At 49.1% G+C, this 26003-nt stretch overlaps 1 protein-coding gene across 6 annotated transcripts; it reads right to left on the bottom strand.

The window, feature by feature from the left end:
• Nucleotides 1–1057: 1057 nt before the first annotated feature.
• INSIG1 (insulin induced gene 1) lies at nt 1058–15835 on the bottom strand. 6 transcript variants are annotated; one of them, XM_004430583.3, is made up of 6 exons: nt 15757–15835; nt 14639–15076; nt 11752–11876; nt 10384–10550; nt 9928–10027; nt 1058–3038 (listed from the first exon to the last, which is right to left on the bottom strand). In XM_004430583.3, the coding sequence occupies exons 2-6, from the start codon at nt 15048–15050 to the stop codon at nt 3009–3011; spliced, it is 834 nt and encodes a 277-aa protein (XP_004430640.1). In that variant the 5' UTR covers nt 15051–15076; nt 15757–15835; the 3' UTR covers nt 1058–3008. The 6 variants fall into 6 exon arrangements, with proteins under 6 accessions (XP_004430640.1, XP_087289745.1, XP_087289748.1 ...); XM_087433619.1 differs by lacking the exon at nt 1058–3038 and adding an exon at nt 3058–3786; XM_087433622.1 differs by lacking the exon at nt 1058–3038 and adding an exon at nt 7033–8853.
• Nucleotides 15836–26003: the final 10168 nt, after the last annotated feature.

The following is a 26003-nucleotide window of genomic DNA, read 5'->3' as shown; positions in this document are numbered from 1 at the left end:
AAGTCCCTTCCCGCTTTCTTGGCTGCTCCCTTCACACGTTCTTATCCCAGCCCGGCACCGTTCGCCGGGGCTGCTGTCCGACCCGGGATGAGAGCCTCTGAGGCCGCTTGGGACCCTTGTCCACGACCTTGAACCCAGCATCCAGCCCCGGGCAAGGTGCGTGGAGTGACCAGACGCAGCAGGCGGCATGCTGGAGGCAGAGACGACGCCTTTCCGGAGTCACCCGGGGCCACCTTCCATCCAGCAGGCCCCGAGGAAGGGGCGCCCCGGCGAGGCCGCTGCTCTGCCAGGGTGGTCACTCGGGGCCCCTCCCACACCCTGAAACTTACTCGGGGCCCCGCCCCCAGGCCGGCTGTTACTCGGGGCCCCTCCCCCAGGGCCGGCTGTTACTCGGGGCCCCTCCCCCAGGGCAGGCTGTTACTCGGGGCCCCTCCCCCAGGCCGGCTGTTACTCGGGGCCCCTCCCCCAGGCCGGCTGTTACTCGGGGCCCCTCCCCCAGGGCCGGCTGTTACTCTGGGCCCCTCCCCCGGGCCGGCTGTTACTCGGGGCCCCTCCCCCAGGCCGGCTGTTACTCGGGGCCCCTCCCCCAGGGCCGGCTGTTACTCTGGGCCCCTCCCTCAGGCCGGCTGTTACTCTGGGCCCCTCAGCTATGCTTTCTGTTACTCGGGGCCCCTCCCCCAGGCTGGTTGTGACATGGCCAGGATGCTCTACCCTTCTCCTGGGCTCTGTTTGCAGGGAGCAAGGCTCCCGCTTATCTTAGACCGGAGAGAAGGGGAGCTACCTCACTCCAAGACAGAGGACCGCATTCCCGGGAAGACACAGCGACAGCTCCCTCCCAGTGTCAGTGGGGAGGGAAGGGTGGGAGGTTAAACGTGGCTTCTCCTACGCTTCATTTGCCACTATAAGGAAAAAATATACTCAAGTGATATTTTCCCAAGAGGTTGTATTGAAATGCAGTAAAATTTGAAAAGCTATAAAATATTTTTCCATTCCAAATTCTAACATCCTACATAGAGAAGCCCCCATTTTAAAAAATAAAAACCCATAAATTCAATGGTTGGTTTTGAACCTTTAATAAAAGTAAAAAAATGAATGCAAAAAGAACACAATGTTGAAAACTTGGTATGAATGTGAATCTCACTACATGTTCAAATCTGGTATAGTGCAAATTTGTTCATACTATTTTACATTTTTACAAACTCGAATCACTTTGGTTCATGTACTTGCTATAAAGTATTGGCAAAAAAATTCTTCAGATTCACATTTTTTGGCTACATTACTTCTAACAGATACAGATTTACTTCCAGTTTAAGAGAAAAAATACTTATTGTTTGTGCATGATCAAGTATATTTTAAAGATTCAATTACTGCTTTCATCTAATAACTTCTGGCTTTTCATAAAATGCTGACATCTTCATTGAAAAATCTTTTCACAAAGCTAGTCATTTGTTTTCATTTTCAGAAAATGTGTAAAGGATCATTGCAAAATTCAGAATGATCCCATTTTCTTTTGAACAAAACTCCTCTAAAACAAATTAGTTACAGTAACCTAAAATTTACTCCAAGATATTTTCCTCAAAACAAAATAAAACCACCGCAACGAGGATCATCACAGGGACGCAGGCGAGTGCACGTCAACAGCCGCAGGCCACTCAGTCCAAGGTCCTGTCCCGCCAGCGGCCGACTGGGAATCAAAGGAGTCTTTTCGTCAAGACACTTTCACAGAATTTAAAACAAACCAAAAATATTTAAATTGCAAAATACAAAAAGGTAAATTTGTAAGTAAAAATTACAAGTTTACTAAACCCACAAAACTGGAGTATTTCAAAGGACCAGGGCTCAGTGGAGGGCATGACAACAAAGTAACTTCACAACAGAAGGAAATTATTGCTGACTTTCGCCTCCTCCATGCAGCGCTGAAATGAATGGTAACCCTCTCTTAACATCTCATACGTTAAAAAAAAATAAATATTTAAGAGAATACAAGGCTCAGATTGGTTTTCATATACATTGCACTTGAAGTTTAAGACCCAATACTTGCAAATTAGGTCCAGTATGGTCTATGCCATTAAATGACTACATTGTGCTCACCAATATCTTTGAGTATTTAGAAACACCAAATGTTTAGTGTAGTGACATACGCACTCATCTTTTTACAAGGCAATCACAGATTGCAAATTCCATAGGGCTGTGGAAAAAAAAGTCATCTCTCTTCTTTGGAGTATCAAAGGAATGACACACAGTTTGGCTCACTAAGACTGAAACACGGCAGACAGGTAGCCACTCTTAGATGATTATGGATCTGGGTAAAACTTCATAAATACTGAGGTGAAAATGCCAATACACCACAGCACAGCACTATGACTTTTCATTGCCTTTGCCGTCAGTAAGATTGTCTACACAAAATCCCCCGGGAGGAGTGAAGAGCGCAGTTGTGCACCAGGAGACGCGCGTGTAGCCGCGTGAGTGTGAAGCACCTTGGTGCTGCACCCGCGTGAGCACGGCCTCCTCATGCTCCCACCACGGCTGCTGCTTTTCTTTCACACAACCCTATTTTTAAAAATGTTTTGGATAAATATTCTTCCTATTTTACCACACTTCATCTTTGTTAAGCACCATCAACCTATCCCCTGTGGGCACTGATACAAAACCAAGAGCTGGTAATTAGGCTTTAGTTCAAGGCTTTGAAATATGGCAACTTGCTTTAATTACATAAATGAAATTGAATACTCGGGAAACTGGCCCCTGCCTGAGCTCTGCCGCCTGGGGCCCGTGTCTCCAGAGCAGACGCAGGCACGGTGCAGTTGAGCGGGGTAACGGTCAGGATAAGCAGTCACTCTTTCCCTTGGCTCTTCTAAAACACGTGAATTTTTTTTCCGGGTGTCACTTGTACAGTCAGCCCAATCTAAATAGATTACTGAGGAAAAAAAATAATCTTTGTCACAATCCAATATCACAGAGTTTCTTCCCAAATCTTGTCACTCTTCAGAATCGGTGGGTCTGAAGACTCAATCACTATGCGGCTTTTCAGGAACTCCCTATGTGTAGAGAGAGAAAAAGAGCGAGAAAATCAGCACCAGAGATGCGTACACATTTAATCAGCAATTAAGTGGACCCTAAAAGGTGAAAGATGAAAACTTCCTTTGACGGGGTCAGGTGATGGAGACAAGGCCTGTGGAACACACTGGGGCAGAAGACAAGCTCTGCCAACCCACTGGGACCTCCTCAACCCGGGCCAGGAGCCAGACGGGCCACCTAGAAAAGCAGGGCCCCCTCTCTCCAGCCCGACATAGAAGCTGCTCTGTAAGTGGGGGCTGCTGCTGGGCGCGGCTGCACCAGCGTCCAGAGAAAGGACACGCTTGGATTTATGCAGCACAGTGATGCCGACGGGGGACGGGTGCTCCAAAAGGCTCTCACTGACTGCAACGTAGGGACGTGCACTCTTTGGTGCAAAAATCAGTCTGCTTATCTGAGAAGGGGAGGTTTCTGCCATAAACCTTTATTCACGTCTGGTTTCTCCATCATAACTTCCCCTACCGGCAGTTTGGGGAGACAGATATTTGAAAGAGGTCACACTTCCCAATGCTGAGTAACAACTCTGCCTTAAATTGTCTGGAAACCCTTTCTCAATGCTTCCTCACGGGACCCTCACAGAAACCCTGAGGCGGGTCCTGCATTCGTGCTGCTCTGCAGGTGCCGCCTGGTAAATTCTCAACACAGGATGGGTGTTTCACTGAAGAGCGAGCAGAGAGAAGATCAAATGACTTTCCCGAGGTCGCAAAGCTCCTGGAGGGCAGAAGAGGGACCTCAGTGAACATTTCCTACCCTGGAACCCAGTCTCTTTCCACTTATTTCCCCCATTTAGGCAACTGTGCTTTAAGATGAAGAAACTGAACTGAAGAGCTATCACCCACAAAACCACAGACCGTCTCCGGTAACCAGGTGTGTAAGCAGCACTGAGAGGCGGGCGGCACCTGGGAGCCCGGGTGTGCTAACTCCTCCCCGGGACACAGACTCGTAAAACTTGGTAACATGAAAGCATTACGAACCGTCCAGTATGAGCCAGAGGAAGACACCAAACAAACCTCAACTAGAGAAAGTGGCGAGCCCTCGCCCCACACCTGGGAGTACGGTGGGCTCAGAGGGACCAATAAACTCGGAGAAAACGGAGCCCTGGAGCCCAGGGGAGCCTAATGAGGTCTGGCATCCACGCAAGAACACAAGTGACCACAGGCCCAGCGGCATAGTGGTTAGGTTCGTGTGCTCTGCTTCAGCAGCCCAGGCTCAGACCTACATGCCACTCATCAAGCCATGCTGTGGTGGCATCCCACAAACAAAATAGAGGAATATGGGCACAGATGTTAGCTCAGGTCCGATCTTTCTCACCAAAAGAAAAAAAAAAGAAAAGAAAACAAGGGACCACAGACCTGAGGAACAATAGCCTGAGACGGACACAACATCTGGTGTATTGATAGCCACCACAGCTGCCTGAGAGCAGCATAGTTTATGTGGCAAGACAGTGTCCTGCAGCAAATCCAGGACAGCAGCACAAATTTATCAAAATCTACTTAGAGGCTGATGGACAGATGTGAGCTCTGTGTCAAGGGCAGGCTGGCACACTCACGAGAAGCATGGTTCACATTCCTCTCCGCACCCACCCTGGCAGCTTGTTCCCCTGTCCAAGCTCCAATTCCCCCTCTTTACAATGGGCTATTAACTTCTTACTTCCAACTGTGGTTATGAGGACTAAATCAGCTAACAATGAGAATGTTTACACAATACCTTGTGTATGGCAAGTGCTAATTAAGGACAGTCCTCAAACACATTCATATTGTTGTTGTGCTCATTAGTAGCTGAACTGGGTCAATCACACACAGGAACAGCAAATCCCATTCTACAACCAGGCCTTGGGGGCCGGGCTGTGGGGGGTGGTGAGGAGGGGTTGGGGGAGGGCAGAGCCACGCCCGTCGCTGCAGCAGTTGAAACTACTTTTTTTGATAAAAGACTTTACCCAACAAATAGCAACAAATACAAATTCTGTAAAATGAAGCTGTGGACTCGTTACTTTCTTTTAAAGCTCCGGGCTGACCACCAAGACCACCTGGAAAAAGCTACTTGAATCATTTAACCGTGAGCAAAGCCAACACGCAGCTTCCGGCTCAGCCATCCTTGCAAGTAATTACATTCTTGTTAGGGGAGGGAACCCTGGGAAGCAGCAGAAGAGGCGTTTCAGGAGACCTGAGACGCAACGTGGGAGACGGAGGCAGGAGGAGGATTCGAGGGTGCTGGGAAAACATCTGCAGTGTGGGACGCGAACCTCGGGTGACAGTGGACTCAGCCAGACGTGGTCACAGTGCTAACTGAGCACCCCACTTCGGCTCTGCACCTTCAGATTTCCATCTTCTTCACTCTAGTCACATCCTGTCACAAAGGCTTACTTGGTGAAGGTGTCAACGGTAAACCATGAGTTAGTTCTTAGACTCGGCCCCTAGAATACCAAGCCCATGTCTTTTGCACCTGAGCAGCACGCATGCAAGGACCGTGGGGAAGGTTGCTCTGGCAGGCAAGACAGCCCAGGAACACAAGCTTCAGTGGGCACAGCCTGAGAATGGAACAGGCAGGAGTGACTAACCCCTTGCTAAGAGACTGAGCAACTTCCTGGGTTTTAAGGATAGAAGTGAGTTTTTGAATTTTGAACTGAGTAAGCCTGTTTTTACAAATAAGAAAGCTGTTAAGTTTTTTTCATTTCTTTGAGGAAAGAAAATAATTAAGGATACAGGCTTAAGTATTTAACTCCCTCTATGAAAAAGAAAATGTTTAACTTTCTCTTTTTAAAGAAGCCATTGTAGTTCTCTCTCTTCGACAGAAACAGAAAGATACGACTTTATGTCACAGCCTAAACTGTCAAGACTCCACAAAGCCTACTAAGAGAATCAACGCTTCCTAAAGTTGCCGATTCTGGGTCACAAACACTTGTAGCAGAGGGCACACTTTCCCATCTGTTACAATGCATGGAGCCCAGTGCTCCCCTGGCTGCAGGCTCTCTGGCTCACTTGGCAGTTTCCACAGCCCTGGGCCCTGGGCCCTGCTCTGCAGAATCCGGGGTTTGAGCAAGGGTGGCCAAGGGCCTTGATCTGGTGGGTAGATGGGGCCGCGGGCCGCGCCTGCAGATCCATTCACTGCAATGCGCTCGCTGCCGCCCACTACTATTTCCTGCTGCTGCTTACGGGGCCGGGGGGGGGAAGCCCCCAAAACAAAAGGTCCCCTGAAAAACTAAAGTTAGGCAGGGACAGTCAATGTTATTTATGGAGAGACAGTTTTGTAAAACAAACCTTATTACAAACGTATTTTTCATTCTTCAGCCCTAACCTAATCTGAAGCAAATATAATTTCCTAAACTTTCAATTCTAGTCTCATGAAAAATACCATTTTGGCTTCACGAACTTCTCTTTTTGCTGCTGTAGAAGCAGGTGTTTTAGAACCTACGGAAACGGCATGAAGGGCAGCATCCCTACTCCAGGCCCACGTGGAGGGAGCACTGCCAGGGGGAGGAGTGGGCTGCAAGGTTCTGAAGTGACCTGAATTGGACAGAGTTGGAGAATGGTGGACTTTCCCACGATGCACTACTTTTACAAGACTCGACTGCTTTCAGGAGAGATTCATTTACAGATACTTTGAGGGATGGAAGACAAGAGGAACGAAAGCAAAGAGACCAGCTGGACAGACCCAAGGAGGGGAGGGGGGACGGAGGGACGAGGGTCTGCGAGCTCTGGGAGGACTGATCCCACTTCCCTCGTCATCCACAGTGGAACGCCAGTTTTGCTCCCAGTAAGCTGACAGCGTTGTTCAGAGAACAGGGAGGTCAGAAGCAGAGCCAGGTTCCTAGCTGTGGCGAAGGCAGAGGGGGAAGGATGGGAGACCCCCAGGGACCTCCAGGAGAACAGTCTCAGAACACCTGCAGGGTGAGTCTTCCTACCGATGGCACACACATCATCCGCTACACGTGACCACTAGCAAGTTCCCACACACAGCTGGTGTGTTTTGATGACAGAAGTAATGTTTTTATTATAAAAAATTTTTCTTAAATGCAGAGTAGAAAAAAAACCCTAAAAACCACCTGCAGTTCTACTTCCCAGAAACAGCCACTTTTAATTCCTTTCCACATCCCACTCGCCTCCATTTCCCAGCACATGTTAAGTTCTTACTACAGAGGAGTGAGTGCTACACGCCCACTTCTCTCTGCCAATCAGATTGACCTCTCCTTTAAAACTATTTAAAACATGGTTCGTCGCTCTCAGGCCTTTGCAAACTCACTCACGTTGTTATAATAGAAGCTACACTCCATTCAGTCACTCGCCTGACTTCTCAGGGCAGAAATACAGCTATGGACAGAACTGACAATAGTTTCACACGTATTCACACATGTCACTGCGCTCTCTACTGGGCTGGCAAGTCTTGAGGACAGGGACCACACTTCTTCCCTCGGAGCAGCTTGCAGCCACTTGCTGCCACCAGTCCATTCCGTGAACACACACCGGGGACGCAGGGGAGGTGGAACTGCTGGAACCAGCTGTGACTGTTGCTTGGGCCGCGGAGGGCCTGCCTGCTTCAAGTGAACTAAGCTTCACACCCCTGAGAAGTCTGATTCTCCCTCTAGCTGGGATCCAGGGGTTAAGGATTCAAATTCTCATGGATGGAAAATACAGGAGGTGGGGCTGGGCTTAGAGACCTGAGAAGGTGTTTCATTTGGACGACCTCAGAGGGAAGGTGATGACCCTCTCCTCCAGTTCCCTGGTACAACGAAAATGTCCAAATATAAGTTTTCCCCCAATTTTAAAGAGTAAAAAGGAAGAAAAGAAAGTTGAAGTAAGGATAATTACAATTATGCCAACCGTCCTGTTTTAAGTTATCTTTAAAATTTTTACTATAAGGATCTAAGGAGCACAGCAAGAATTATACAATCAAACTATCTTCAAGAGGTATTATTTTCAAAAGGTATGATTTGTGCAACTCTTTTAAAATAAGTTTCCTCCAACTATTTCTAGATGTTTAGAACTTGTGCACACTGTGAAGTTTCTACTTCTGCTAAAAAAAAGTGTTTCCTAACACTGGTTCAAAAAAACCATCAACGTGAACGCATAACAGCATCAGCCCATCATCCCCAAAATTAACTAACGCACTCAATGTTGTTCAAATTTTAATTTTATGAATAGTCACCCCGGTTGAGGAAAATTTTTTCCCAAAAGCCTTCTTAGGAATTCTCACCTAAAGGGTACTGAAATAAAAGTCTCAAAGCAATCGTGGGGTTGCCTGGTTCTCCCTGGAAAAGTGAGGAGGCGGGCAGAGGGGAGGAGCCCTGTGGGAGGAAGCAGCCCCGAGTTCTATGTGCAACTGTCTGAGCAGACTGTTAGTATGAAAAAGCACAGTCCTCGGGTTCTCGTTAGGGGACATGAGAAGCCAAGTTTTCTCAGTGGAGTCTTGTTGTTTTGGATGGAGGCAGATCCACAGAGAATTACAAAGCGGTGAAGAGAAGGATGACAGACTCAGGAACCACTGGAACACGTTCTAAATTCTATCTTTCTGAAACTACTTCTATTTTTGTGAGACAGCCAAGCAGCCTTGAAATTCAGCTCTCACAAGTAAGCATCACCTAGCACAAGTAATGTCCTGTTTTAAAAATAGCATGAGGAGGGCCGGCCCCGTGGCTTGGCAGTCAAGTGCGCGCATTCCGCTGCTGGCGGCCCGGGTTCACATCACGGGCGCGCACTGATGCACCGCTTCTCCAGCCATGCTGAGGCCACGTCCCACATACAGCAACTAGAAGGATGTGCAGCTATGACCTACAACTATCTACTGGGGATAAGGGGGAAAAAAATAAATAAATAAAATTATAAAAAAAAAAAAAATAGCATGAGGGAACAAGATAAGTTTTCTGAGAAAGCCCCTGAGTTTATCTGAGAGCAATGAACGGCCCTTGTAAGACTCCAATTTCCTTTTTGTAGCTCATTTTATTTAAGCCATCAAGTCAAAGCCAACTAGAAATAACATTTAAATGTCCACATTTAATTTTCTTTTTTTTATTATTATTTTTTTTGTGAGGAAGATGGGCCCTGGGCTAACATCCATGCCCGTCCTCCTCCACTTTATATGGGATGCCGCCACAGCATGGCTTGCCAAGTGGTGCGTCAGTGCGCGCCCGGGAACTGAACCAGCGAACCCCAGCGAACCCCTGGCTGCCGCAGCGGAGCACGCACACAACCACTTGTGCCACCGGGCCAGCCCCTAATTTTCTTTTATTAAAGTGCTCAAATTTAACTACTGAAAAGAACTGCTCAAACTATCCTTGACTTCGTCTGCTCTCTGGCTCCCGGGAACCAGCTCCACGCCGTGGGAGTGCACACTTCTCTCTCTTTCAGAGAGGACAGGGCAGTGCTCAGTCCCTCACCCAGCGGTGCTGAGCGGCCTGCCCTGCGCCAGGTCCCCCTGCCCTGCAAGGGCTGTGCCCCTCCACCAGGCGCGAGCTCCATTTACCTCTCCCACATCGCCTGCACCCCCGTGAAAGAGGGAAGAGACTCACTGTAAACCACTCATTTTCGCTATCTCAGGAACCCTTTCTCCACCAGTGACCACAGCAGCATGTGAGTTCGGAGAAGCCACTGAGCACGTCTGTGGCCCGAGTGGCTGCACAGAGCTCTAGCTAATTCCTGTCCAGCTCTGACACGGAGTTTACAAATCTCTAAATCTTTATAACTTAGCAAAGAACTACCTGGGTACTGTCACCTACTTTTTTTAATGTACACTTTTCTCAATAATGGTTGCTCGTGAGCCTCAACTAGACAGACAGTGACACAAATTACAACGTATTATGTAAAGCGATTCTCTCAGGCTGATAACCACAGCATCAGGAGTGAAGATGCCCTCACGTACCATAGCCAGCTGGCGTCCTATGTTTCCCACTGTCACACCTCCTGAGAAGAATATGCACGGGAGCCAGGAGCGGATGTAGAGGAAATCTGGGGACGTATACCTAGAGAAAGAGAGAAGGAAGGAAACTGGTGGCTGAGAGTCAGCCTCCCCGAGTCCAGTTCCCCTCTGGGCGAGATCTGCAGTGGGATACAGGATGTACGCTGAGTGCTGGGGGATTAACAGCTGAGGGCGATGTTTGACTGCTGCTGCGTGGTCTTCCTCTACGTTAAATCACGGCTGGTGCGTTTTTAACATGTAAATCAACGATAAGCAGCATTTTTGAGAATCTCATGCCTGCATCTACGCCATGTGTATATGAAGGCCAAAGAAAACATGACATCTCAGCTCAGGGGGTGTTTTTAATGAAAGTTAAGCAACAGCTTCTGGATGGAGCCGATATTTGAGAGACATGCTTACTGATAGACACCATTGTAGACCAGCAGCTGAGTGATCAGAGTGGCGAGGAAGGCGATGGTGATCCCAAGTCCGAGGCCACTTCTGGAACGGTCAAACGTCCACCACAGGCCCAAAGAGAGGGCTGCTAACGTCAAGGAGAGCTGAACATTATTGGCAAAATCCAATTTCTGGTGATGCAAAAGTTAAGGAAAAGTTTAACGATTTTTTAATATGATCAAAAACAAAAAAAAAACGCCCAGGGGCTGCAGTGTGTTACTCTTGCGCACCACATAATTCTCCATGCACAACCCACACCCAGGGAGCTGCAGACAGGAGTGGCTGGAGACAAGGTCTCTGTATCCAGAGTTTCAAGAGGATCTGAAACTTCCCTGATCACGGGGTCAAAAACAACTTTACGAGCAAACTTTCTAAAAGCCATCCATAAAATTCTGCTGGTATTTCGACCAAAAAACAACATATTTTGGTAGTGAGTCATCTACGGTCTTGCTCTTATTTCTTGTTTTCATTCATAATGTGAACTGAGCGAGCATACTCCTTCCCACGTCTGCATGAAGACACCTCGTCAGAATGGCATTCGCCATGACATACTATCACAGTTTGTGCAGACACAGCCGGCTTTCATCACAACACTGCTTATCAACCGCTGACAAAATGAACTTGTTAGAGCTGAGAGATCTTCTGATACCCTTTCTGACATTCTTATCACTAAACAGGAGTAGAACAGACTCAACAATCAGCAACTCTAGAAACATCTTTCTGTCAGATTTTAAAATATGATTTCATTGTGCTAAAGAAACTTACTCTTTTGAGACTTTATAAACTATGGCCCATCTTCCTGAAAAATGCACTTCTGCAGAGACACACAACACATCCAGTGCAATGCATTCCACCCGTGGACACCAGAGGTCCAGGGAGCTTCTGTCAAGAACCTGTGCGAGAGGACACCACTTTGGACTGACCCTTCTAGGAGAAGCAGCTCCAAGAAGAGCGACCCTCTCACCTCTCGCCACTTCTGGGCCACAGGAACCAGGTCTTCCCAACGGAAGGATGTAAGGTAGAAAGAGAAAAGGGAATTTACAAGGTGAACTCCGAGGAATCAAAACGATCCTATCTGACAAAGAAGAGACTAAATGAGTGCACTGTGCTTCTGGTATTATTCTGTTTCCTGAAATGAACTGGAAGGACTCTAGGAACCATTTCAAAAACTCCCACTACGTGTAAACTAAGCAATGCACTTTAAAATAACATAGACGGAAGAAGATTGCTCAAGGAACCTATGAGATAACATTTACTCATTAAAAGTAACAAAACACCTCAACACATAACCTAAGACAACGCTTTGGACACAGCACATCCAGCGAAGGATACAGCACTGGCGTGGTTGATACCCACAAACACGGCTACACAGCGCATGACACTGGCCCACTCCCTCTTGAACTTGTGGGGCTCTCCGAGGTGACTGTCGATGCAGGGGTAGAGTAAGCCGACGACAGCTGTTAAGGAAAGAAAAGATGACAGTATTCGAATATACCAGCTTAAACTGATAGGATTTCTATACAGCAATTATTAGTATCATGCTCAAACCAGTCCTTTTCCTAGAATATGTATCTGCTATAACATAATATCTAAATTGAGACTAATTTTATATTTTTGTTTTCCTTGAGTAATAAACAAAAAAATCATACTGTTTTGAGAAGATTAAAATAAAATTGCTGTTCCTCGGTTTAGTTAAACATAGAAGTGGACTGAGCAAGAGCTTAATTGTCCACACAGGCCTCAAGTGCAGGACACAAAAAGGCCTGCAGAGTTGGCCTTCTACTCCCTCAGTGTTATTTCCATTTCACCATGAACAGGTAACTTCCGAGAATACCCCTGAGGCCACAAGTCCCATCACAAGGTCTGACATTCCTCCCACCGACCTGCACCGGATGTTGGGCATGTTTATGTTGATCTGACTTTGATGTCTGGGTCATAAGGGCCACACACTCAGAGGTACAGCACCGTGTAGACCCTGAGCATGCGTTCTGCATCATCCCTGGGGGCGGGTGCTTCCAACAGACCACCACACTGCTTCTGTTCTTCACCTGTTCCTGGGAGCCCAGGCCCTGAACTGTGGGAAGACCAGGGGACCAGGCACAGAACACAGGGCCTCTGCTCCCTGCCGGCCCTGATGGGATCCAACTCCTCATGTTTGTTTCCTCATGTGTAAAGTGATGAGGATTATGTAACTACAAGCCAGAGGAGCAGCTCCCTGTGGTCTGGAACACAGGAACACAGTTAGGAAGTTTTCACAAACACAGGGGGGAAGGTGTGGCATTTCAGGAGAGAAGAAAATGGAAAAGGAACAGGCAGGAAGAACAGGGCATGTGGTGACTAGTGGGGATACGGACCCACAGTACCGACCCCGGGACCCAAGGTTCACCACATAAAGTCCCCAGGTACCGAGGCTGGAAAGCCACACAGTTGCCCCACCCAGATGTTCTATGAAAGACGTCACCATTTTAGGTTCTTGAACAGAGAAACAAGAAACACAGTTTTAGCTAAACATTCAAATGAAAGATTTTCAGTTTCAATTTCATATTACATTTTATCAAGTTCTAACTCTAAAATGGAACCCAAACAGCTCTATAATTTACTTCACTATAACTTAATCTTACCTTTTAAGGTGAAAAGCTAAATAGGTGAAAAGGCACTATGGAATTTTTCCCTTATGCTCTTGGCTGATGGTAAAAAAAAAAAAAAAAAGAGTAGGGTACGAAAAATTGTGTTTCAGATATTCCTGGAATTCCTTGAAGCTTCAATTACAAATAAAGCCTAAACTGTTCCATTTTTAAGATCAAGTTTTTGATTCAAAGAAAGAAACTACTGCGCCAAATGTGTATGAAAAATGGAATTTTGCATCTAGATCTATTTCTCAAAAAGGATTTTTAATAGTATAGCCAGATATTTAAAGTGTTTAAAAGAACAAAGTAGGACCCTATCTTTCTGAGAACAAAGATGAAAAGTCTATCCACTGCTCCCTATCTACAGTATGGCTCTGATGACTGTCCTAGCTGGAACCAGGCTCTCCATCACAAGCCTCACGCCTTCCTGCTGTTTTCAGTGAGTCTGCCGAGAAGGTGACGTGTTTCCACAGCATAGGGTAGACACCCAGACTCCAGGGAGGCTGTGTGCAGAGCTATGAACAGTGGCCCTGCCACTTACTGGCTGCGGCCCCTTGGACACAGGCACTCAGTCTCCCTGTGATCCCCATCTGTAAACTGGAGCTGCAGCAGAGCAGTGCTGCAGGGACGAAAGGAAGCAAAGCGCATAAAACGCGCCGTGGGCATCACAGTGCACACATGTCAGCCACAGAGCCAACGGCAGGGCACTCCTGCGACCCTGCCATCACCCACACACGCCTGCTCTGCCCTCTGGCCCACTCCCCCTGCGCTTCAGCAGCTGGTGGACTTGAGGCTGCAGGAGCAGTGGACACGTGTGTTAATCCATGAATGACGTGTGACTAGAGCAGCACTAAGTGATCTTCTAGGCCAAGAGCAATTCAGCGTTTTAATAAAACCAGCTAAATAACCAAGAAATTCTACTAAAAACAGGCAGTCCACCTGCCCACAGTTTAGACTGACCCAGAGTCATGTTTTGCGGCATCTCTGTGACTAGTTACGGGAACTCACACCTAAACCCTGAACGAGGGGTAAACCCTGAACGAGGGGTTACTGTTTCCTCAGCAGCTCTGGGGGAAAGGTCTGGCTTTGGCCACGTCCACTTGGCCATCCTGCAAAAGGAAGTGGGAGAGGCTGCTCCCTGGCAACGCCTCTGCCCACTGTGCCCACGTGACAGGTTTGTTTTCAGTCACCCAGCAGCGTAGCATGTTCTCGCGGGCAACCAATAGTAGTGCAGTCCCGCAGCTCACCAGTTCTGCAGGTGGCCAATCCGGGGGCCACTCGCTCGGGATGACAGCTGTGGGGCTCCCCTAACACTGTCCCCAGTGCCAGGTCAGTAAGAGGGAAGGGCCTCGGCAGCCTGGCACAAGCCTGGAACAGCCAATTATCTCCCCACCTCATCTCCATCACTGAGCTTTCTCCAAGCTCCAGAGACTAGCATCCGGGGGTTCAATATCCTCTCCACCCCCTTCCCCACTAAATATAAGGACTGGAGACGCACACTTGTCCTCTGTGGATGTTCCATTTTCAAACAAATGTTTCTCATAGGCTGAAGAGCGTTTTTAACCAAACAGCCATCTTTTCTTTCTACTCACCAGCTGCTGTGCCACAACAGGGAGGAACCCACCAGGCTGAGGAGAAGATGGTGGCAATCACTTCCTCAGGGAATAGGGTGACATTCCTCTGGACCTGCAGCAGGTTGAGCACCAGGGCTAGGACCACCCCGACCGAGAAAAGCACCAGGCTCCTCTGCACCAAGTGGTGATGCCAGCTGTTAGTGTGGCCGCTGCTGCCACCACGGCCCCCCACACCAGCGCTCCGCAGCCCACGAGAGGCGTCAGTGTCCAGGGCACGGGGGGCCATCAGCCGAGAGGGGCCGGACGCGGAGGAGTTGATCATTTCCCCCACTTTGGCCGCCAGCCCTCCGGCACCGGCTCTCGGGTGGCTTCTGTGCCTCAGGCGGTCAGCACAGGAACAGCTCCAGAAGTTCTCGTCCAATCTGGGCATCAGTCACCAGAGTCAGGCAGACTTTCCTAGAAGAAAAAAGGGGTCGGAGAGGAGGAATCACCATCAAGTTCATTTCCAAGCGACACGGCAGGTCTGGAAGGGCCCGTCAGAAGGAAGGCTATGCTCACATCCATCACCAGCTCGTGCAGGAAAACTCCCTAGTCCCTTGGGGATTCAGCCGGACAGGGCAGCCCACACCGCAGTACCACGGGGATGGACTGGCAAGGGCACCCACGGAGGAAGCGAGGGCTGCGATCAGGGGCAGCCAGGTGTTAGGTCGCCCGAGCGTTGCAGAGCCCTCTGAGCTCCCCACCCGCCAAGTGCTCCTCCGCATAAACCCTGAAGTGCTGGTCCCGTCCAGTCCAAAAGTTTTGCAGACTCCGCCCGTTCGCAGGAAGCAGAGGCTAGCGGGGCGGCAGGACAAGTTACTGGGCTCCTACCGGATGGAGGGAACCACAGACGAGCCCACTGGGGTCAGGGGTGCCGGCCCCGGCCCGGGGCTGGGGTCGGGGAGTACGCCGAGGCCCGAGGGTCGGGGTGGGTGCCGCAGCTCGCGATCAAGGCCGTCTGCCCCACTTCCGGGAGGGGAGGCTGCGGGGTGGGGGGCGCCCGGCCCTCGACATCCCACCCTCGACACTCCCGGCCGCACCCCGGCCGCTGCCCCTTCCACCTCGGCCCCCCGGCCGCTCCGCCGCGCCGCACGCACCTATCCAGGGGCGCCCGCCCGCCCGCGGGCTCGCCGGGAGAGGAGGTCGCGGATAAGGGTCGCAGCCCGCGGCGCCCGGTGCGCGGAGAGACTTATAAAGCGGGCGGCGGGGCCCCGGGTCACGTGACCCCGGCCCGTCCGCCGCCCCGCCCACGCGTCTGGGGGCGTGGCCTCCGCGCGCCCCGCCCCGCCCGCGCGCCCGTGCGCTCGCTGTCTGGTGAGGCGGCCGCGGCCAATCGGGGGCGGGCGGCCCATATGACGTCAGCACACGCCACCGCCGCCCGCGCCCGGCGCCGGCTCGGGAGCGCGGACGGACGGACGGACGGCGGGCGGACGGGGCCGCGGGGAGCGAGGGCGCTCCGGGCGCGGGGTGGGGCGCGGACGGGGTTTGGGGGGCGGACGCGGGGACAGGGCTGGGGGCACGGACGGGGCCGGGGAGGGAAGAGCGGGCGCTCCGGGCCTCCCCGCTCCCCGGCCCGGTGCGTCGCGCGCCCCGCGCCGATTCCGACGGGAAGGCGGGAGAGCCGTTTTCAGATCCACGCAGCCGCCGGCCGCTGGGCATCCCTCGCGTGAACAAACCGGACTCTAGATCCTCGCCCACACCTGGCCGATTGATAAGCCTCCCTCCTCACTTGCTGCCCTCCGCGCGTCGTCGTCGGGTGATCGCGCTCTGCACCGGCCGACTCACCTCATGATGCGCTGACCTCCATTCAGTGTCCTGCTTCCTGAGGCTCCCGGTGGTCACCCCCCCCCGCTAATTGAAAGCGAGTTCATGCACGCGGTGACCCGGAGGCACCCGGCAGGCAGTAAGGGCGCAGAGATAGTAGTTTATTGTGTGAGTGCAAGGATGTTCAAGGTACTTCTTTGTTTACCAGCTACCAAAGTGGTTCAGAAACCTTTTTGACACAAAATCCTTTATGGAAATATAAGTGATGAAAATTTCATTCACATGGTAATTTCTTCCTGTCCCTAATTGTCTTTCCTCACATTTGGAAAGCAAACCATCAAAACCACTCAGGAAAAAATAAAATATTGTTTTACCTTGTTGAGGAGTAATGTATTCATATCCTGTTTGCCACTTGGGTCACACCACCTAAATAGGAGGACAGGCCTCGTGCCAATTGAAAACCGACGTCTTATTGAGCAAGATGGTGTTATTTAACACGTTCCTCAACAACAGAGAAAGAGGTTGTGGTCTTTTGTACTGTCTGCTGATGCGTGGAGATTGAGAGAGGAAGTTTGTGCTCTAAATAGCAAATCTCATTGCCAAGAGACCCTACAGGCTTGGGCACCGTGAAATACCATTGTGGGTGGCATCTTCAACATCAAGCTTTGTGGCTATATGCCAGAAAGTTAAAAAAAAAGAAAACCTCAAACATCTGCCTGAGGTATCAGTATTTCTCAAAGTTCATTTATTTGGGGGGATTCACGTGAATTTGTGATAACAACACAGGAGAGTTCAGGGAAAAGTAGGCTGACAGTGGCTGTGTTCATACTCCTTGACTGTCAGAAGTGGTTCACTGGGAAACTTGAGAGGTACTGTGTAAAGACATTGCCGTTTGTTAGCTTGTTGCTGCTGCCCCAGGGTGAGTACTGGTTTCTCTTTTCTGCCACCTCTTACTTAAGGGCCAGACAGCCTGTTTGTGGTGTGGATCGTACACCCAGCCATGATGCCAACCTGGCTCTAACTTAACCTAATCTTTTTTACTTCTATGAGAGGATAAATTTTAAAAAGTGTCATCATTGTGGATTAAAACTGAAAATTGCTCTCAAACGCTTCTGTTCAATCAAGACGGCATTTGCTAATGATGTGACTTATTTTCCTTTCTTGAGCATGACCCAGACAACGTGGGAGTGGATGGGATGGAGGGGTTCCCTCTGTACCTCTCCCTGTGGGTCGGGCAGAGTCAGGCTCTCAGGCTCTGTACAGGCCTCTCTGAGCCCTGTTCCCTATATGCTTTGTTCCCAAAGGCTCAAAGCAGTTCTGATTTCAAGAAATATCGTAATCTGGGTCTTGGCCCTTATCTCCACTCCACCTTGCCTATGTGCATGAAGATATATGTATTTATACCATCACAGTAACACTGGAGCTTTGTAATAGCAAAAAAATAAAAAACTGCCCAACTGTCAACCAATGGAAAACTTATTAGATAAATGATGGCATCTCTATACCATGGGATGCTGTATAATTGAGTTATTGCTTTTTCAACCATCAGAAGCCTGTGCTGTGTCTTCCCAACCCCACCATCAGCCTCAAGTCCCATACACACAGGTTGAGAAGCATTGATATAAATCAAGCTTTAACCTCATGGAGATGCACCTACATCATAGCCTTGACCCTGAAATGTAGGCGTGTCGTGAATTCAATTAGGAAACGCCAGCAAATGCAGGAAGCTTCTGTTTAGCACATCAGCTTTCAAAAACTGGTTTATTCAGGTAGGTGAGGCCCACAAGCAGAGTGGCAGCTCTGCGCTTGTCTGCCTGGCCGCTGTGGACAGAGATTCCTTACAGCACGGAAATCAGTACATCTGCCTGCTGGGATCTAAGATGGTTTTCTTTACCTTTTTTCTCCTGCCATTCTGCCTAGCCATGCAGACTATCCCAGTATCTCTTTCAGCTGTAGTACCCTTTATGTACAAGCACAGACCTTACAAAAATATTTTATGAGTTCCTGTCTTGTCTCTCCTGCGTGAAAGGGGGCTGTCAATTCTGTTAGCTAATTGGTGTGGTAAGGTCTGTTCACTTGGTTACTCTGTTCTCTCTACCCAAGCCGAGACTAACACAGCCCAGCCTCTCTGACTCTGTCCCCTCTCGCATCTGTACTGAGACTGTGAACCGGGGGGGCGGGGAGCACAGAAGCCCTGTGGACCTGTGGGAAGGTGGGAGGGATGCCTGTGGGCTGCGTTCTGTCCATCCAGGGTACCATTTAGTTCTTAATTGTGCCACTTTACATTAATCGTTATAGATGTTCTATTATGCAAGGAAAGCTTACTGTTGCTTACCAACTAAACACAGTGCTATCCCTTCTCCCCAAAGCACTGAGTAAGGACACGACACCTCTGTAGTTCTTCTGCACCAGAAGAATCATGGGTTGGTGGGTATCCTAAGGACTTTGAGACGTCATGTAGTGAGCAATCTACTGCCTTTAGTCTGTATTCCTAGTACGCTTTTTATTATAACATTAACAACCATTGATAATAAATATTTTAAAAAATAGGATAGAACGCTAAGCCTATTATTTTTAATAGAAAAATATCACATGCTCATTGTAAAACATTCAGGAAATATGGAAAAATATATTTTAAAACAAATCCATAATGCCACCACCTAGAGATACTGTAACATTTTAGGGTGTGTATTTCCAGATATTTTTCCTATACATAAATGTGCGTTTTTAAAAAAGCACAAGTAGGATCCTACTTCACATGGAGTGAAACCAGGTCTTCAGAGATCATAAATATCTTTCAAAGTCAGTCAGTATAGACTACATCACCATTCTTTAACAGCTTTTTTGAGATATAATTCACAAACACTGCAATTACCCCATTTAAAGTGTACAATTCAAGGGCTTTTAATATATTCACAGAGTTGCCCAACTATCACCACAGTCAATTTTAGAACATTTTCATCAGCCCAAAAAGAAACCCGGGGTGCTTTAGCGGTCATCCTCCTTACCCACCCGGCACCCCACCCTCCAGGCCTCTACTCCTCAGCCCAGGCAACCACTGATCTACTTGGTGTCTCTATACATTTTCCTGTCCCGGAGTTTCATGTGAATGGGATTATATACCATGTGGTCTTTTGTGATTGGCTTCTCTCACTTAGCATAATGTTTCAAAGTTCATCCACCTTGTTTCGTGTATCAGTACTTCATTCCTTTTTATTCCTTTTTATGGCTGATTGATATCCCATTATATGGAAATACCACGTTTCGTTTATCCATTCACCTGTTGATGGACAATTGCATTGTTTTCACTTTTTGGCTGTGCTGAATCATGCTGCAATAAGCTCTTGAGTGTGTGTGAGCAAAGGTTTTGACTTCGCTTGGGTGGGACTGCTGCTCACATGGTAACTCTGTGTCTACTTGTTTGTGGAACTGCTGGACTCTTTTCCGAAGCAGCTGCTCCATTTTATGTTCCCATCAGCAGTGTGTGAGGGTTCTGATGTCTCCACAGCCTTGCCAGCGCTTGTTGCTATCTGACTTTTTGGTTCCAGTCATGCCAGTTTGTGTGAACTGGTTATGTCGCTGTTTTGATAGCAGGGTGATATTGATACCGGCTCAAAGCAAGGTTGACATAGGGGAAGCCATATTGTAAGAAAGAAACCCTATTGTAACGTTGAATGACCTCCGATTAACTAGCCCAGACATGCTCTGTGGATTTTATGGCCCCTGCCAGCTGCAACAAGTCAATAACTTTGTTCTTTTGAGTTCCTTAGGAATGTGATGACCCCAGGCACAGAGTCTTTGCTGATAGCCCTCATCAATGACAACTGACAGATCAGGGTAGAGGGCGTTGCTCTGCTCTCTGATGCATATCCAGTAAAACAAAAGACTATCAGGAACTAAGACTAGATATCTGCCCCCACCCGGAGATCAGATTGATGCCCCCACCAGGAGACTAGCTGCCTCCCCCACCCCGAGACCAGCCCCCTTTATAACTGGCCTGTGGTCTTTGTTCTGTAAGATGGTTGTTTCGGACATTAGACGGCCATCTTCCCTCCTGTTAGCAAGCTGTAATGAAAAGTCCTTTCTTTCCTACCACCTTGCCTCTTGACTATTGGCGTGTCTTGCGGTGGGCAGACAAACCCCTCTTTGGGCAGTAACATTATTCCTGTACATTGGGGAGTCTTAGCTCACTTGCTGGGACTTCCCTGCTAAGTGTCATCCCAATGAGAGTGAGGGAGAGAGGTGAGTGAGCCATGAAGGAGGAGATGTAAGGCAGTGCCTAGTCGACCTGGCTGTGGCCATGCAAGGAAACATGTCACACAAGATGTCTTCCTTGCAGGCTGTGGAGACCCACCATGTCTTGTGTTAAAAAAGAAATAACAAGCCCCAAAACTTGCCCCCCACCACAACAGCAAACCAAGACTTAAGTAAGGTTTTTTCCAGGAACGTGAACTTTAAGCAGTCAATCGGAAACATCCTGAGTCGCCCTAGTGAGGTAATCTGAATGATAATGAAGCCAAGTCCCTGAGCGTTACCATAAATATTCAATAAGATTACCTTTCCACTTTGTTATGAAAAGAAGTTAATCTTGTCAATTTGCTATTTTCTTGTTTAACCTGAGGAGTGACTCAAGGGTCACAAGGATTTGTGGGCTTTTTACAGGAGAAAGAGAATGCCTTCAAGGATCACCAGATGACCTGCGCCCAACTGTGTTGACCGCAGAAGTCAGATTGCCCGAGGGCTTATCTGGAGTGAAAGAAACATGGATTACCCCTTTGTTTCTCTGAAACTCCTGCCAAGCCCCTTAGCTCTATAAAACCCTCTGCTTTCTTCTCTTGTGAAGGTGGATTTGAGAGAACCTATCGTCTGCCTTCTTGTTTTGGCCAATTTGAATAAACCTTTCTCCATCTCCAAGCACCAAGAAGTCTCAGTGATTGGCTTATTGCGATTGGGCACACAAACTTGAGATTAAGAGGTTTCAGTATCAGTAAAACCCCTGCTGTTTCCTTCACCCCAAAAGGAGAGGACCTGGCCTGAAACAATTCTTTCTTTTCTTTTGCTAGTAGATCCCTTGCCCCGCCCTCCTTCCTATAAAATCTTCCATTTTACAACCCCTCAGAGCATCCTTTTAGTTCCTAGATGGGATGCTGCCCCATTCATGAATCATCTAATAAAGCCAATTATATCTTCAAATTTACTCCGCTGAATTTTTTTTAACATTTGCAAGAACAGCCCTTTGGGAGAAAGAAAAAAAATGTATCTTTGGGCTATCTGTCTCCCTTCTCTAGTTGGTCAAGTTTGCTCCATGGTCATTGCTCCTCTGCTGTCCTGGTTCTATTCCTCAGCCCTTCAGTGCCGCTGCTGGACAGCTGAATTCCACAGCCAACAGCGAGCACAGCCTCAGATTCTGAAGTGGTAGGAAGAGCCCAGAGCTGCTTCTGTAGGTCCAGTTGGGTCAGATTGTCCATTCCTGTGTCAGTCACTCGAAAGGGGAGTAGAAGAGTCATGAAGAGCTGAGAGACCAACCCTTTGATGTGGAAGGTTATTGGTGAATCAGACACAAAGACCCCTGCAAATGGCGGCTGGAGCCATTGAAGAATGGGCCAAAGCCAAGTGCAGAGGATGATAAATCGATGAGCCTTGGACAGCCCTGGGAGTGGAGAGGAGGAAGAGAGGCTGCAAAGGGCACTGGAATGGAAGGTCCAAAAAATAGGAAGAAGGAATGCAGTCAAGAAATCCAGGGAGATGTGCTCCAGGATGGAGAGTCAGCAGCAGCCAAAGAGACAAACTCATGTCTGAAGGCCATAGTGATGTGGGGCCAGTGGGAATCTCAGGGAGAGTTGGGGCAGCATGGAGAAGTCAGGCTGCTGTAACACAAGGAGACATGGAGGCAAGGAAAGTGATGCCGCAGATGTAGACAGGAGGGAAGAGATCATGGAGGCTGGAGAAGAACGTGATATGGAGGGAGTTTTCTCTTGTTTTACAACTGGGAGAGACACAGAACAAATTTAATGCTGATGGAAGATTCCAGGAGAAAGAGATTGAAAAAGAGGAAGAAAGTGTGGATAATTCCCTGAAGAGCAATTCCCTGCGGAGGCTGGGCAGGTGTTTGGGATGAGAGGCTGAGTAAGGATTGCCTGTAATGACCAGGAGGGCCGCCTCTCCTGAGGAAATGATGGAAGGCAGATAGATGGGTGAGTGGGGGTGGGCTGGAGGGCGTTGCCCTTAGGTTTCAGTTTTTGCTGAAGAAGGAGGAGAGGCATCAGTTCAGAGTGAGGGAGGAGCTGATGAGAATCACAGCAGTGTGCGTTTTCATGTGGAGAACCTGGTTGAGGTTTGTGGTGTGACTCCACAAGGGCTGCAGGGGGTGTGATTTTTCCTTTGTACCACCATTTGGGAGCATCCAGAACTGGGTTTTTCCAGATGGAACAAAGAAAGAACAATGGGGCAAGGAAAGTTAGGCTATTGACTGGTGGTTGATGGGGCCATGGAATCCCAGCAGGGTGAGAAGGAAGTAGAAGCAGGAGGATGCAACAGGGAGGGGACAGCCAGTGCCTCCTGGAGTTCTCTTGGGGAAGAAGAACTGGTGTACAGAGAGCACTGTGAACTCTAGGTGTTAGCTCCACCATGGCAGGGGTCTTTGTCTTGTTCACTGACACAAGCCAAGCACCCCCCAATTGGTTACTGGACACACAATCAGGAGCAGAAGAGACTGGTCACACAGGAAGATTGATGAATGCATGGTTTCAGAGGGACTGCAGCCACAGGTGATGACAACGTCCATGGGGTGCCCCTAGGATTGGGTGGCTGTGAAGTGGTGTGGAGCGAGTCATCAAGGCTATGGAAGTCAGGGGACAGAGAGGCTGGGGTTTGGATGGGTCATTCTAGTGTAGGACAAAGTTGCTTAGGCTGATGGCAGGTTGGGGATGTGGAGGTGGACTGTATACCAGGTGCCTGAGTGAAGACAGTGACTCGGAGGATGATAGATGGGTGTGGCAAAGAGGGTGTACTGGGATGGGAAATGTCCCCCCAGATCCGTGTCTATTCTGGAACCTCAGAATACAACCTTATTTGGAAATTGGGTCAGTGCCGATGTGATTAGTCAAGATGAGATCATACTGGAGTAGGATGGCCCTTAATCCAGGATGACTGGTGTCCTTACAAGAAGAGGGAGAGACACAGGAGAAGGCCATGTGACAACGGAGGCAGAGATTGGAGTGATGCAGCTGTAAGCCAAGGGATGCCAAGGATGGCCAGCAGCCACCAGAAGCTGCAAGGGGAGAGGAAGGTTCTCCCCGAGAGCCTTCAGAGGGAGCATGGCCCTGCCGACACCTTGATTTCAGACTCCTGGCCTCCAAAGCTGTGAGACAATAAATGTCTATTGTTTTAAGCCGCCCAGCTTGCGGTGCTTTGTTATGGCAGCCACAGGAAACTGATACAGAGGGATAGACGCAGGGGTCTGTGGGACAATGAGGCGTTCCCACTGCAGAGGACCACAGGGCAGGTGTCCATGGAGAGCCAGATTTTGTCAAGGCCTGGAGGTGTGAGAGAGTGTGGGGAAGAGGGCGAGACTGTCTGCCAGTTCGTTACTGAGAATGGGATTCCTAGAAGGGAGAATAGCCAGGAGGGAGGATGCAGAGTCAGAGATGATGAGGGAGGGAGGGGGGTAGACAGGATCTGAAGCCCGGGGGCTGTTTTCTCGGGTGAACTGGTGGCACCTCAAAGCCCTGTTTTCCTTGGTTATCACTGAATATATCCTCTGTTAAATCTTCACAAACACCTGAAAGATAAGGGTCATCTGTTATCTAGCAAGTGAAGAAATTGAGTCCTGAGTTAAGAAATTTGCTCAAAGCTGTTGCACGCAACGAGTGCCAGAGCAGGGATTCGAATCCAGGTCTGTCTTGAGTCCGAAGCTGCTGCCCTCCCTCCTCATTCCTGGCCCCTTCCCTCCATTGCTTTCAAACCCTCATTGAGCATCTGCTGTATACACCGTGCGAGCCACACAGAGGCAGCCCAAGCTTCCCCATATGTCCTGTAGGAGCTCGCAGCTGGGAGAGAAGGTCATTGTGTGAGTTTCCTAGGGCCATAGTTAGCAAATTGTCACAAGCTGAGAGGCTTAAAACAACACAGATTTCTTATCTTCGTGTTCTGGAGGTCAGAAGTCTGAAATGGTTTTCCCTGAGTTAACATCAAGGTGTCAGCAGGCTGCATTCCTTCTGGAGGCTCCAGGGGAGAATCCACTTCCCTGCCTTTCCAGGCTTCCACAGACCACCCATATTCCTTGGCTCATGGCCCCTCCCGAGTATCAGTCCGACCTCTGCTTCTGTCCTCACGTTTCCTTCCCTGACTCAGCTGCCTCATCTCTCACTTCTAAGGACCCTTGTGGTTGCACAGGACCCACCTGGATAATCCAGGATAATCCTCCCATCTCAAGATCCCTGACTTAATCCCACGTGCAAAGTCCCGTTGCCGTGTCAGGCGATGTGTTCACAGGTTCCCCGGGATTAGGATGCGGACAAATGTGGGGAGGGCTGTTGTTCTGCCCACCAGAGTCGTGAAGACATCACTCCAGTGCGTCCTGGGAGGTTTCTCACAGAAGCTCTACCGAATGCTGTGGACCAGCTAAACTTCTATCTAAGATCGGTTATCTTTCACCTCCCCCGTATAGCAGCTTCAGTTGTTCCTGATAAATGTAATGTGTTCAAGTTCATGTTTAATTTCAAGCTTTTTGTTGTTGTTTGTTTTTGGTTTTTTTGTGAGGAAGATTAGCCCTGAGCTAACATCTGTGCCCATCCTCCTCTACTTCATATGGGATGCCGCCACAGCCCCGCTTGACAAGCGGTACATCGGTGCGCGCCTGGGGTCCGAACTTGTGAACCCTCAGGCTGCTGAAGCAGAGTGTGCACACTTAACTGCTATGCCACCAGGCTGGCCCCTGTTGTTGTTGGGTTTTTTTTACGTTTTGCCATGAGATAGACAACAAGGCTCTGCATGGATAAAATATTTTCATGGTCACTTGCCATCTCCTAACAGAGAATTATAAAGATTTTATTATAACTATATACACTATAAGAAAGATTATAAAGGAACATTTAAGTTACGATGACCTATAAGCCACCTCAGGAGCTGCAGTGCTCTAGCCGTGGACTGAAATAGAGTGCGCATGGGAGGGTGCTGTGTCACGCTCACGGTGGTGTGACCCATGTGCCTGCATGCTGCACATTTGGGCAGTGGTCTACAGCTGATGGTCTGGCTGAGCGGAGGTGCTGCTGTCAACCTGTATGCTAAATGTTAACAGAACTGAGTTTCTTTTCTAGAAACATTTTGCACAGCCCTGGGGTGCCTCGTGCTACAGGCATGGGGCATCCCATGAGCTCAGGGGCCCCAGGCTTGGAGCGTCCCGTGAGCTCAGGGGCCCCAGATGCGGAGGGTCCCATGAGCTCAAGAGTCACGCTCACACTGTTTGTTTTGGAAGATAACCAGACTGGCCCCAGCTTAGAAATCTGGATGGGCTGTGACCAGGGACCAGCACTACCTGTGCTGGGAGCCAGGCTGCAGTGTGATGGTGGCTCCTGTCGGT

This window comes from Ceratotherium simum, chromosome 1 (genome assembly GCF_057802395.1).
Source record: "Ceratotherium simum simum isolate JZ-2026a chromosome 1, ASM5780239v1, whole genome shotgun sequence".
NCBI classification, from domain to species: domain Eukaryota; kingdom Metazoa; phylum Chordata; class Mammalia; order Perissodactyla; family Rhinocerotidae; genus Ceratotherium; species Ceratotherium simum.
Note: the sequence above shows the minus strand (reverse complement) of the source record. Positions and strands in the feature narration are given on the sequence as shown.